We start from the raw sequence: 14,317 nt of genomic DNA, 5'->3' as shown, positions 1-14,317 counted from the left end.
TCCACATTTTTTGAGGCATGCTTAACATTTGCTGCCAAAGGACCCATAAAATGCTTTATTTTTCCTGAATTGCTGTCAGGACCTATGATGGGGATTTCTGTTTTGGCTGGATTAAGCTTGAGGAAATTGCTTGACATCCACTATTTGATGACACTTAAACAGTCATGCAGGACAGAGAGCTTACTTATGTCATCTGGTTTAAAGGAGAGTTACAGCTGCTTATCATCTGCATAACAGTGTTCAGAAATGTATGATTGACAAAGAGCAGAGGAGCAGAATTGCGTTTTAGTCTACTATGTCACCCCTGCAGCTTGTTCAAAAATTATGTTTTTGTTATTACAGAGAAAGTAAAGTAGTGAAGTGGGTACCCATACTGAATTGCAGATACCGGAACCAGATCCGGTATAGGATCAAATGTGAACGGTACCCAACCTTGGTAAACGTAGGCAATAAGAGAGAGCGAGAAGGCGTAGTTAGGACCAGTGCATCAGTACTGTGAAAATGAGTATTGAAACTGTTTCAAATATTCAGAATTGATATGTATTGATAAATTAATATTTTTGACAACACCATTGAAACTGTGGCTCAAAATGCTGTAATGATCATGCTAATAATCAGTTCATTTTGTGATTTTTGCAGTGTTTTAAGGATTGATCAGCAGTAGAATGTAACCCACTTGTAGAATTAACAATGCTGTTGCTATTGCTACACTTTTGCCAGGACAAAGAATGATGCATTGCACTGGCTCGGGGAGTGGGACATGCCAAGTTTCATTGTCTTGTGTCAGTCACCTGAAATCCACAGGAGGTTTCCTAATTCTAGTTTTCTAAGGCGGTCACTGAAAAATGTTTTGAAATACGGACGTCAAGTTTTTTGCCCCCAAACCCAATATGAATCATTTGAGCCCCAATCCAACTTCTGTTTTCCTAGATAATACAGCTGCACAGTGCACACTTGAAGTACTTTAAAGATATTAAAGTCAATCTAGTGTAAATGCATTATAATTGAAAAGCTCTGCAATGCATTAAGAAAAGAAATCCCTGCATCCAAGCTGTTCCCCAAGGTGCTGCGTTGTGTCTGGCTCTCTGCTGCTGTTTGTCTAAGACTGTCACACTCAGCTGAAAGGAGTGCTTACAACTTAGGTTAATAGCATAAATCAACAGTCTGATACAACTTTTGCTGTGTATGGCATGTGGCGTTTTGTGGCGAGCGTTGGAGGAGAGACAGAGAATTGGAGAGGGAACTGTAACTCAATATAGCCAATTCTGATCTGTTAAAAATGCTTTGATCAGCCCTGATACCGATCTTTGTTATACAAAATGTAGAAATAAAGGAAGCATTAATGGTATTTTAACTCTGACATTGATGATGCTTGTGTTCCCCTGTAAACTAGAGTACTTTACCCATTGTTCACACATAGGGATTCAAAGTGGCAGAAAGACTTAGCGTTGAGCTAGTAATTGACATTCACAGCTTTGACTGGGCAATTATTTTCTGCGATCTCACTATACTGGCATGCGAGAAAGCAGTTTATTTCCCGAGTAATGTGTTACCACACATTGTTGTCTTATAGCTTGTTTGATATCATAGGGAAGCTGCTGACCACAATGATCAGCTGTCGCTCTATTTTGTTTGACTACTTCCATGTAGTTGAGCAGAGCAGAAAACAACTCTGAACTTCTGTTTGCCAAAGGAATCAAGCAAACACAATTGACCCTTTGCTAAGTCCCACCCTTTTAACGCAGAGTGGCCAATCATAGTGTAGTATCAGCCAGCTCCGACAACTACACAGTTGTGCTCAGTAGGCTCTCATGCAGTCATTTCAGATTTTCTTCATTTTCACACTGGTTTTGTGGATTTTGAGCTAAATGTTGTGCCTTGGGAATGAGTAATAGTGATACCTGTTATCCTGAGAGGTGGAAGGAGATATGTGTGTCTTCTACAATCCAAAACTAAAATCAAACCCCGAAAAGTGTAGGGTTAGCTAGCTAGGTGATGTGGTGGTTCACTCTGTGATCCACAGCCTATGGTTAGGCTTTAGCTTCAAACTGTCTTTATCTTTTTGTTTTTGCTGCTGAGTGAGTTTGACATCCTGGATGTATCCTTCAAACACACATTGTAGACCCATCTGTCTACTTTTTCAGAATTTTTTTTTCCATAAATTAGATTGTTCTTTAACTTTCACGGTTAGAGACACTGAAATACCGTCCACCTCAGAAATCACTGGTAGCTGCAGGCAAGCACAAACGAGAGGAGACCCAGAAATATTCAGAGAATTGTCTCAAATGCAACTCAGTTTTATACAATGTAATAAGTGGTTCCTGCTCCATCTCTCTGTGAGCTAAGTGGTCCTTGGCCTGAAATAATGTTGGAGACCCCTGCCCTAGATTATACTGCTGGGTGACCTTCAACACCATCCAGTCAAACTGTGATTGAGTCGTGTATTTTGTAATTTGTAATTTTTCCATCACTCCAGGCAAAATTGCAACTTTTTTTGTTTTACATTAATTTCTTTCTTTCTTTTCCCCATTTTTTAAAAAAACAAACAAACAAACAAACAAACGAGTGACTTTAGGTATATTTGACAGTCAAATAATAAAGAGCTGTTGGAGATTATTTCAATAAATGTTGTTAAGAAACACAAAGAAATTTTAATGTTAAAAAGTCCTGAATATTATTTATTATATCTTCTTCAATGGTATAGTCACTATTACATGTTGATTAGAGCCTGTAGCTTAAAGGAGTAAAAACCTAATCAGTGTTCCCAATTCCTCCTTGGAAGAGCTCTTTGTTTCCCATAGTTTTGCCTTGAACTGTTGCCTCAGCAAGACACACATGCATACACACATTCATACATGCACTCCAGGGGGTAAGCTGTGGAAGCAGATGGTTGTGTGTGTGTGTGTGTGTGTGTGTGTGGGGAGAGGGGAGGGGAGGGGAGGGGGTCGGCATGTAAGGTTATAGCTTATCAACACTGTATGTTTGCTCAGCAGTGTGTAGTCCAGCAAGTCTTAGATAAAGTCTTATTTAACTAGTCACTGGTCTTAGGGCAGAGATCCAGTAGGAAACAGCTGCAGGTCTTCATCAGCCATAATACAGGCTTTTCCAGCCAAACTGGGTGTCAAAACCAAACCCCGCCTCATCCTCTCTCCCGCATCTACAGCACATTCAGCCCAAAACACTGATCTTTACACCACTTACAGTCCCAGTGTATGGATCACTACTCAAAGTAGGTCATGGATCTGTTTCCACTAGCTTCCCACTTCATTAGACTAATAGTATTTTAATGAGCCTGTCTCTAAGTTTAAGAAAATACATTTATTCAGTTTAGGCACCTGCATGCCAGCTTTATCAATACATGTCTTACAGAAGGCATTCAACTTATTATCAGTAGGGATGCACCGATTTATCGGCTGAACATCGGTATCGGTTGATATTTGCATTGTTGATTGCCATAAGCCTGTCGACAAACAAGATGACATCCACCAATGGCACTGGCCGAAGTTTTTCTGTTTTGTCACATCAAGTTTTTTGCAGGCTGTAGAACATGGCTCGAGACTGGTGGCTGCAAAATTAAATTAATGATTGAACAGGTAAAATAAGAATACAAAGACTGTTTGGCAAATGGACTCTGTGACCTCACTGTTTTGTGATGAGATGGCAAGTAGCACTAGCGTCCAGTCCTCCTGGGGACAATAGAAAATGTTTTAGGGATGAACAGAGATCTTCCCCAAAAGGATGCAGTAAACTTAGTATCTTGGCGTCAGGGGACGCACCCTTTTGTTTCCCTAATAACGCTGCATTGTGAACAACGAATCCATGTTAAAATCAGCAGGAGGAGAGCTGGTTAATGTTAGCTCCCTGCAGCCGGTGGCCACAATTCAGTCACAACTCAGTTGGAGGCATTATATTAGGATTTGTTGAAGCTCTATTCAGTAAAACTGAGTATTGGGCAAAGGAAAATTATAACATTCTCATGATGTGTTTAGTGTAATCTTTTAAAAAGTAGTTTTTGGCGAGAAACTAAAAAATACAGCTGTCTGAAGGAGAAATTTGTGAGGTTATTTTTTTATAGTGCAGATTTCTTTGTTTCTCTGGCACAAAAGGTGCAATAGATTAATAAAAAAAAAAAAATAAATAAATTGTATAAAACCATTGGTATTGGCTGTCGGCCAAATTTTTCTGTGAAATATCAGTAGCCGTATCAGCTCAGAATTTCAAAATCGGTGCATCCTCAATTTTCAGTATTCTTTTGTCTATAAACACACATACCGTGTATTGAAACTTAAACATGCAGTTGAAAAGGCAATGTTAGACAGTTTGATAATCAATGATTAATCCTTATACATTTTGTCGTTAACAAAGCTGTCTCTCAATGTAAGGAAGTGTAACATAGCCAATCATATGCCTTTCTTACAGCCGTTCTTCTTTAATGGGATTTTGTCTCATTCAGAGTGAGTGTAAGGTGGACAGCAGATGCAGATCAAAGGCTGTATATAACTTAACCATGTCATTTGTAATGTTAATATAATTTGTGTTAATTTCAGGCCATGAGCCGGTTACTCAGGTAACAGCTCATGTCAGCATCATGACTAAGATAGAACAACCTGGAAACCTCATATTCAAATAAGGTTCCGGCTCTCTACCTATTAAACAGGGTACTGTGGTATAGAAACAGTTCCCCACCATGTGAACAGTATTATGGATACATTTAAATGCCAACCTAGAAAAAGAAAATTTGCCTTTGCTCATTAAGGATTTTTTTTCCCCTTTCGGGGAATCTTGGGTTCTTGAAAAAGTGAAGTAAAGTAAATGATCAAGGTTTTAAGGCTCTACCTACCCAAACAAGTGTTTACTCCAGCTGATTGGAGCTCTTTTTTCGCTGGAGGTCAGGTGGGACTTTGCTGATGTCACCAAACTCATATTCTGTGTCAAATTCCCATATTACATTTTAATTCTAAGCAGGTTTTGAGTATGTAGTGTGTTTCAACTGGAAAAGTGACAAAATGAAAGGTGCTTTTTGAAATTTTCCTTTAAACACAAAATCATTCAAATTCATTCAGTATCACTCAGACCTGATAAACATGTTGAACACATTTACTTCCTTAAAACTGTTTTTTTTTTAATGTTTTAATGTTTCTTTGCATGTTACCGCTGCCAACTGCACACTGACTCATCTAAATGGAATGCAGCCATCATTATTGTTATTGATTACACCTGTGCTTTTCCTAGTATGACATGTTAAAATGTCTGCTGAGAAAATAGCCTATTGGTGCATTCTGGATACAGTTAGTAGTATATAGTATAGAATTGGGACACGGGAGCAGTTTGACTTCTGATGGTGCATATGTCGTGTCCTTTACTGTTTGGATAAAACAGTAAAATATGTTTAACTTGTATTGTAACTGTAAATAAAAGTACACTGTAAAAGTATTTAGTACTCACCTGATGGAATTAGGACACAGCAGCAATGTTGTAAAGCAAAAAAAGGTATAACACTAATATGTAAGGGTGAGAGTGAGGGTGATGTTCTTACTTTGCACACGCAGTAAGTAAGCATGTGAAATTAATCTTGGATTCACGACTTGTGCGTGTGTGTACTGAGTGTTGTGAATCGCAAGAAACATTCTGAAGTGACGTGCATGCCCGCTAGTTGCAGTAAGCATACTGCCATGCCTCTGTTTCTCTACATAAGGAAATGTGTCCCAGTGTGCTGCTGTTTCTCTCTGAATTGTCCCTGTAGCCAGGTAACTGGCGGTGGACTGGACTTGAACCTGAGAAGGTATCAGGTGAGAGTGGTGTGTCTGATGACTAGATGGAAATTGCATAGCTGCGACAAAACTTGTCCTGGCAGTCAGAAACAGCTGATAAGCCATCCATGCATTTAGTAAATCAGTGTTTGTTTACATTTTCTAAGACAGCTGCAACGGGCAACTTTTAATAAATGCATGAGAAGCATTAAAATATCTTAAGCTGAGCTTTCTTGAACCTGACACTACCCAGTTTCTTCCATAACGGCTCTAACGGCAGATTTCAAATGTACACATCTACAGCTTTAAATAAATTAGATGCTAACCAGCTCCTTACCCATGGTCATGGTCCATGTACATGTCTCCAGTGGTTATCATCACATGCTTATCCCAGGCTGTTTGTATCTTTTTTGAACAACTAATCCATCAGGATGATTTCCAGTCATTTGTTTTCCCTGCTTGAGGCCTCTGAATGAGTTTCAGTAGCCTCGTTTTTATCCCTACCGAGTTTTGAATCCCTCATGATGATGTCAGCAGTTTAATGTTTGTTGTTAAAGGAGGAAGGCTAGCCCTCAAGAGGAGCTGCTTAAATCCTCCTGCACTTACCTCTGCTCAATGATGTCTGAGCCTCAGACACAGACTACTCAGGCCCTGAGCACTGTTTTATGGCTCCTCTTCCTCTCAGACAGAAACCTAATTCAACAATTTATTACTGTCATGGATTGCAGAATAAAATGTAGTTGTAGCCCCCTCCACGGTACACACACAGAAAATATATATTTATTTATGGATTCAAAATATTTAAATCAGAATAGAATAAAACCATAAAATACTAGAACAAACCATATAATAGTAGCACTAAAGGAAGAAATAAAAAGGAAAACTAAATACTAAAAAATTGTACAAATACTTATAGGAATACAGTTGTGACTGTCGATATACACATAGTAGTATGTGTGATGTACACATATTAGTATGTGTTTTTTAATTATTATGTTATTCTAAACTTTTGGCTATAGTGAGAATAAGGGTAGTGTAAAGGTAGTGCTCTGGTAATGTACGTATAAGACTATAGCATGAGGTTGCCTGCTTGCTTTGGTTCCATTCACCTGCTGCTGAGTCTTGTGGCTACATTTTCATTTTTGCTTGGTCAAACCTATTTGGGGGACTCAAGCTTGAAGACATTTATCTTTTGACTTCATTTAAACTGAAAATGTTCAGACAGAGAAGAAAACATTCAAGGACACAGACTTGATTATCTTACATTTTGGACGTTGTTTGCCCAAAATGTTTGACGTAATCTGGGTTTGTTGGGGTTTTATTTTTTGTTAATTTGTTTGTTTGCTTTTTTTTTTTCATTATTAAAAATCCTTTTGGATTGGAAAGTTGGATTACAGAAGAATAAACTTCTTTGGATCCAAGAGTGAAGATATAAATAAGCTTTTAAAAAAAGTAGCACTGATAATTGATCATGCACAGAGATAATCAGAGAAACTGCATGCTGAGCAAAAGCGAAGTGAATGAACTGAACTAAGTCCCATTTTTAATAAAAGGCCAATATTCCAGCCTTTGTGCTGAAAGCAATATAAAAGTAAAATGACTCCAATATGAATTTCCGGAGGATTGTTCAGTGATTTAGGATACACATATTTGTCTGCTGAAACAGAGGCATCTAGAGGAAGCTTCCGCACCAGAAAACAAGGATGTGGATTAACTTGTTGTTTATACTGGTATTTGACACTGTTGATTTATGCTTATAATGGAAAGGATGAAAATGGCAAATGGCAGGCAGATAATAGTTTAACATGCCGAACCCTTGCTTATTTTTTTCACTGGCATTCTAAGGCCCCTATACGCTGTGCGATAACACCAATCTGTCAAGTTCAGTACAAGTCATGCTGTCCAGGATGTATCTGATAAAATCATGGTTGCAGTACATTATCAAGTTTGAGGCATTTGTGTAAAATAAACATCTGCTAAGTCAGAGCTCTTTGATGTAAAAAGAGAAAAAATGCAAAATGTTGCACATGGAAAATGAAATGATTGATATTTTTGAAAAATATACAAAAGTACTGAAATATCTTTTTTGTAACTATTGCACTGATTAATTCAAAAACAACACAACACATGCAGTCACATGTCAGAATTTGGCTTCAAGGTGATCAGAACAGAGATGTTGAGAATGTAAACAGTGAGTTTTGATGTCTCAGTCTGACCAGTAGGTGTATATCATGGATGAATTATTTAGAACTGGACCCAAAGACGGTGCCTTTCCAGTCTAATGAGAATTGCTCACCTGGCACATACACTAAACAAGTTTCTAACTTCTGGGTTACCTCTGGGGTTTAGTGGTCTGCTGAATATGCACAGTAGTGTTAATCCCATCATGCCTGTGGCCCAGACGGGCCACGTGAATGAGCGAACCACTTTCCATATCGCACAGATCACATAATATATCCCATAAAAGTTAAATGACTAACCAAATTAAAGTATCCGGAAGAAAAGTGAAAAATCATAACCATGGAACAAGATCACCTTCAGTGTTTAATCAGCGAATCCAGTCATTACGTGGCTAATATATAGATAAACAAAACAATTAAGTTCCAGAACAAAGGTTAACACATGACCAGTAAATTTAACGTGGTCATACACAGCACAGCCTCATTCACAAAAATAATTACTTTTCTGGGCTTTGGATAAGTTTTACAAAGATTAAACTGCCACAGCTCTTAAACATTCAACACAATGAGTAATAATTAACCATGTTTACAGCTGGAAGCGTCCTGTCAACAGTTTCACAGACGTCTCTTTTACCGTGGTGGTCTATGGGGAAAATGCTATTTGGGCCGCTGAGAATTTTTAGTTGCACTACTGCAAGTGGCCACTGGGGAAAATTGGAAGTACGGCTGAGCTGCGGCACCATATCCAGTTCTGTAATACATCCATGGCATATATACACACACTCCCCTCCCCCATCAGTGGAATTTTGTTCCCAGGGCTGCCTGGCATTCCTCACTGCTGCATCATGGGACCTGTGTGTGTGTGTGTGTGTGTGTGTGTGTGTGTGTGTGTGTGTGTGTGTGTGTGTGTGTGTGTGTGTTACAGTCCTGCTGGTAAGAGATAGCATATCAACATGCTGTTGTTATTGTGGCACTGAAAGATAAGGCATCCATCCATCTCACCTGTTTATTTTTACCTCTGCCCCCCCTCCCCCTTCTCTCTCTCTCCCCCTCTCTCTCCCTCTCTCTCCCTCCCTTCATCTAATAATGTCTACCTTGCTTGCCCTCTCTTGTCCCTCTCTCTGTTTTCTCATCCATCCAATCTTCCCTCCCACCATCTCCCTACATAGTACTCAGTTCCTTTAGTATGTGTGTGTAGGTTTGTGTGGCGGGGGGGACCACCCGGCTGCTGACAAAGCCGTTGTCATGGTTATGTGTGGAGAGTGGGGGGTTGTAATGACGTTGTTGTCTCTGAACTACTTAAGAGAGAGAGGTAGAAATGACCAAGATGCAGAGAGAGAGAGAAACTGACTGTGTCATAAACTGTGTTAAGCTAGTCTGTTAGTCAGTGTACCAGTTAGTCAGCCTAACACAGCCCATCATATTCCACAATGTACTGTCAGCTGGTAAACCAGTTGTTCATTTAGCACTAAGTCAGGTTGTGAACCAGCAGTCAGTCAGTCAGCTCATAAAGCAGCAGGTAAACCAGTTAGGACACTCAGTAAATCAGTCACTTGCTCGACCAATAAACTAGTAAGGTGTCAGTCCACCTGTTTGGCAGTCATTAAAGGATATTTCTGTTTCATTACAACTTGGACATTATTTTTATAGTTTTGGCCATATTATGGGCCTTTTTCACTGTCACTTTTGGCCATGCCAAGTCAAGCCATGCCGGTTTGCATTTCCATTATTAGTTCATGGACCTTCTCCGGAGTAGGTCCAAAAAAAACCAAAGCGGCCAAAGTTAGAACTGTTTTTACATGAGCAAAATTCTGTTACTATATTATATATTTATACTACTATACTACTTATATATACTACTATATTTTTCTGTTTACTCTCCTGATAGATTTTAAATAGTGTGGGGCTGTGTTTGACAAAAGAGAGAGATGTCTGTTTTTACCTGATCTGTATCAGAAACCCAATTTGTCCAGGTCTTATCACCTGACCAGTGGGCTCTGAACTCTTGAATTACAATGTGATGACACCTGTGTGGTTGTTTACTTCTGTTTCCAAGCCACTGCCAATCAGATCTGATCAAACCACAGCAACACAGTCCTGATAGGGCAGATTAGCAGTGTGTCACTGTTTCTGTCCAAACTTAGGCCCTGTCCAAATACCCGCACTTGCGCCCTTGTGCCCCTTAATTGCGCGCTCCCGCTAAGGGGCGCAAGTGCGTAGGGTGTCCACATTGTCTTCTGTTGTTATCAAGGGGTGCAAACCTGCGCCCCTAATGCACCCCTTCCGAAAGTGCGTATCAGACCTCACTTCGCTGAAGGATTTTACCCAGAATCCTCCATAGTGTCGTGATGCTGTAACACTGCACAGCTGGCCGGTACAACTCACCATCTTCAAACGGTAACTGACGTGTCCGCGAACCGTTAACTCCGACTGACAACAACCGTTAGAGGAACATAACGTCTAACAACACGCTGTGTGGACTTAATAATACATGACAGGGCATTAATAATGAAATAATATACTGTTTACAGTTGATTGGAGGTTTGTATGACAGTCCACATCACTTTACAGTTTTGATTGTGTCTTTAATTATTATTATTTTATTACCATATGTCTTTATAGTTTATTTTATATCACAATTTACCACAATTTATCCAAGCAAAAAAACGTTTTAATAGGAATAACGGTAATCTAGGCTACGTTAACGGTAGAGTAAAAAAAGATGTTACAGCTAATATACACATTATTAACAGGTAAATTCAAGAGTAAAATTTAATTTAATTTACTTGTTGGTTGGGTATCAGCATCAGTACTTGGATCTGATGTAGATGCCGCCTTCTCTTGCGGCTCCTAATCCTCCTCATCATTCGCTGATTGTATCTATTTATCATTTGCAGCAGCAGTGCTGTGAACAACGTTATTTCCTCTAACGCCATGTTTCGTCTCTTAGGAGACGGACCAGCTGGACCCAAACGGAAGTGACGTGTACGTACGCAACTGTCCCAATTCTCCTTTTTAAACAGCATCGATCCCTTGCGCACTTACGCCCCTAACTGCACTTTTGGCAAGTGCACTTCAGGGAAGACCTCAGGGCGCAAGTGCGGGTATTTGGACAGGGCCGTAAACTTTGTTTGTTGTTTATCTCGTCAAAAATATTTAATATTTCAGAGAAACACTTTTTGAAAAAAAAAAAAAAAAAAAAGTTTTTGGGTTCTTTTGACACGGCATAGTAGAAAAGCAGGTGTAAGTAAAGTAAAATAAATAAATGAATGGCCAAATTCTATTTCATACTGTATAGCTGGCTCACTGTTAGAGTTTACTAGGACACTTGATTGTTAATGTTAGTAGTAACGCCTGTGCTTTTACTACTATGACAAGTCCAAATGTATGCTGTAAAAAAGGCCTTCTTTCAGCTGGTTCTGCCAACTTTTTGTCATTTTGTATTTTTCCTGTTGGCAATAACAAAGTTATATTCACAAAGGTAATTGCTGAGAAAGTTTTACCTCCCAATAAAGTGGTTTAAATCATCAGGCTTAACTGTCATCTTGTTTACAACCTGTCTGATCATTGAATGTTCCCAAATCTTGGCAATTATTTTATTGGGTTCATTGTTATCATAATTACAGAAACAATGGCCAGAATTACAAAATTAAGACCCAAATTTTAATAGAGAGGAATTCTGATTTAAGTCTTCCTATCAGTAACCAGTTAGTAAGTTGTGGTACAGTAGTTACGTAGCATGAAGAGATCGGTCAGTCCCCCAGTCAGTTTTGTGGTCCGGCACTGGTTTGTTGATCATTACGTGTTAAAGCCACAAACCATGTTTGTTGTGGCACACTGAACACTCATTCATCCTGTGTTTGACCAGTCATACCTGACTGTTGATAGCAGGTAAATAGATACCTGATAGTCACATGAGACCTGGGTCTGATAGTGTCAGCTTCAATGCTGAATGGTATAAGGACACCTCCTCTTGTTATCCAAATCCATGTTGGAGGAATGTTGGGATGCAGAATGTCGCCAACTTAATTAATGACATCGGTTTTCTGTTATCTCCTCAGGTGAAGTTGTCATGGCTGGCATGTTTACTGAGCTGCCCTCCTAGACTTGCTTTATATATACACGTACCCTAAAATCTCTGCAACTCACACAAACACACCCACTTTGACTCGTGGTGTGTGTGTGAGGGATGACAACCTCCCATCTGAACGGCCATGTTGCTGGGGAGGGAGGAGGAGGAGGAGGAGGAGATGAAGAGCTGAGGGGAGGACAGCAGCACCGAGAAATGGCTGTGGACTGTCCGGGAGACCTGGGGAGTCGAACGCTACCGGTCCGACGATCTGCACAGCTGGAGAGGATACGACAACACCAGGTATGTACACACATACACATACAAACAAACACACTTGTTACTTGTGCTTATTTTACTCAACACTAAAGCTACAACAAAAATGCAAGTCACATTTATCTGTAAAGTGAATTTAATAACAACCAAAGCTGATTAAAGTGTTGTAGTAAGTGTAAAACAAAGTGAAAACAGAGAAGAAATAAAAGACCAGTGTGCTATGTCACAGTCACTACCCAGTGCCAGCATATTCTGCATATCTTTGCACCAGTCGACTCCACAAGAGCTAACAGAAGTGGTGGAATGTAAGCAAATACATTTACTCAGGTGCTATACTCAAGTGAAACTGTAGGTGTAAGTGCTTAAGTATTTGCATTTAATGCTATTTTAAACCTCCAGTGTGCTAGATTTCAGAGTAAAGTACGTTATCTTTGTTACTTTGCAGGTTAGGAATTTAGAAAACATATGATAAGTGTATGATAAACTGTATATAATTTAAATTAGCTCCACCTTGACCACCGTTCTATGATGTTGAGCAATAGAGACACAAAGAGTCATGTTTCTATGAAGAATTGGAAACATGGCAAAGAGAAAGAGCAATTTCGTATTACACTTCCATGAAGTTGGGAGACTCACAAGGCACATTTTTAGAACAAACAATGGTCAGAATCATTGCAGTAGAGCCTTTTAGTCCCTGATATAGGACAAACTGGATCCTACATTTCCCCTCATCAAAACACAGCAGCGTCTTTGTGCCCACACCAGCCTCCTAAATGCCTATTTCTGTGAAATATCAATTATACTACATTAGTCTCACTTTAGGTTCCGATCACAGGAGAAGTGTTGCTACGCGCACAACTGCATCAAAGCACATCGGGCTTAATAGTGTGATGAGCTGTCGCAGTCCAATGGCTAACTACCTAGCTAGTCTGTTTATAAGCATAGTAAGTGGCATTACCCTTACCAGAAAGATCCACCTGGCTGTTTATGCAACTCCATGCATGTGTTCGCCGATTATTATTTAAATAATGGGGTGACCATCATCGTTGTTAAACATCGCTAATAGCAACACTTCATCTGCATTTGCCTTTGTCCCACTGTTCCTACCAGAACCTCTGGTATTAAATCAGTAGTGATTTCCAGCTTCTTTGTTGATTTGATTGGCTGTCTGGGCCAGATGCGACATTGACAAGCACAACCTCAGTTGAGAATATTTGAATTTGTCTGTATGTCTGAAAACTCTCCACTTGACTGTGGATGGTTCCATGGTTCCACATATGCAAACATTGCAGTCAGATGGTGAAAGCACCTGTGAAATCATCCTTGGTAACTCACCCCTGTTCATGAAAGAAGGCAGACTATAATTGGTCAGGTGCATGTAGTGTGTAAGGATGCATCAATTTTGAAATTCTGGGCTGATACTAATGCTGATACTGATGTTTAAAATAACAATTTGGCCGATAGTCTATTCCGATGTTTTTGTATTGTTGTTTATTTTGTTTTGTTTTTGTTGTTATTCATTCTCCCTTTTGTGCCAGGGAAACACAGACATCTGCACTATTTCAGTCATACAGATTTATAACACAACCTTTAATATAACCTTTCACATAAAAACCATCTTTTAAAAAACTGCTTAAAAACCTTTTTACAGTATATATCTTAATTATCACTCTAATATCTATTTTAAATTGCTTTGAAAACATTGGCAAATTTCTCCTTCAAACAGCTGTATATATTAAAGTTTCTCGCTATAAACTACATTTTACAGGATTACATTGAATACGTCATGAAAACATAATTTACTTTTGCCTAATACTCATTATTACTGAATAGAGCTTGAACGCATCATAATGTCACTCAGAGCAACCTCTGTGAGCTGTTAGTTGTGGCCACCAGCTGCTTAAAGCTAATGTTAACCAGCCCTCCTCTGGCTGATTTTAACGCAAATTCGCTGTTCACCATCTTGCATTATCAGGGAAACAATAGGGAGCATCCTCTGACGCAGCAATAGTGAGTTTACTGCGTCCTTTTGTCCCAAAGTC

The 14,317-nt window shown here is 39.3% G+C and overlaps 1 protein-coding gene across 1 annotated transcript in view; it reads left to right on the top strand.

Moving 5' to 3' along the window:
* pals1a (protein associated with LIN7 1, MAGUK p55 family member a) overlaps positions 1-14,317 on the top strand; it is a 39,102-nt gene that overhangs the window by 8,314 nt on the left and 16,471 nt on the right. The window contains exon 2 of the mRNA XM_033642941.2: positions 11,992-12,302. Within this exon, the coding sequence (XP_033498832.2) occupies positions 12,120-12,302 (183 nt within the window). The 5' untranslated portion in view covers positions 11,992-12,119. The remainder of the gene's footprint in view (positions 1-11,991; positions 12,303-14,317) is intronic.

Source organism: Epinephelus lanceolatus, chromosome 15, assembly GCF_041903045.1.
Source record: "Epinephelus lanceolatus isolate andai-2023 chromosome 15, ASM4190304v1, whole genome shotgun sequence".
NCBI classification, from domain to species: domain Eukaryota; kingdom Metazoa; phylum Chordata; class Actinopteri; order Perciformes; family Serranidae; genus Epinephelus; species Epinephelus lanceolatus.
The sequence above is the reverse complement of the archived record's forward strand: the minus strand, read 5'-3'. Positions and strand labels throughout refer to the sequence as shown.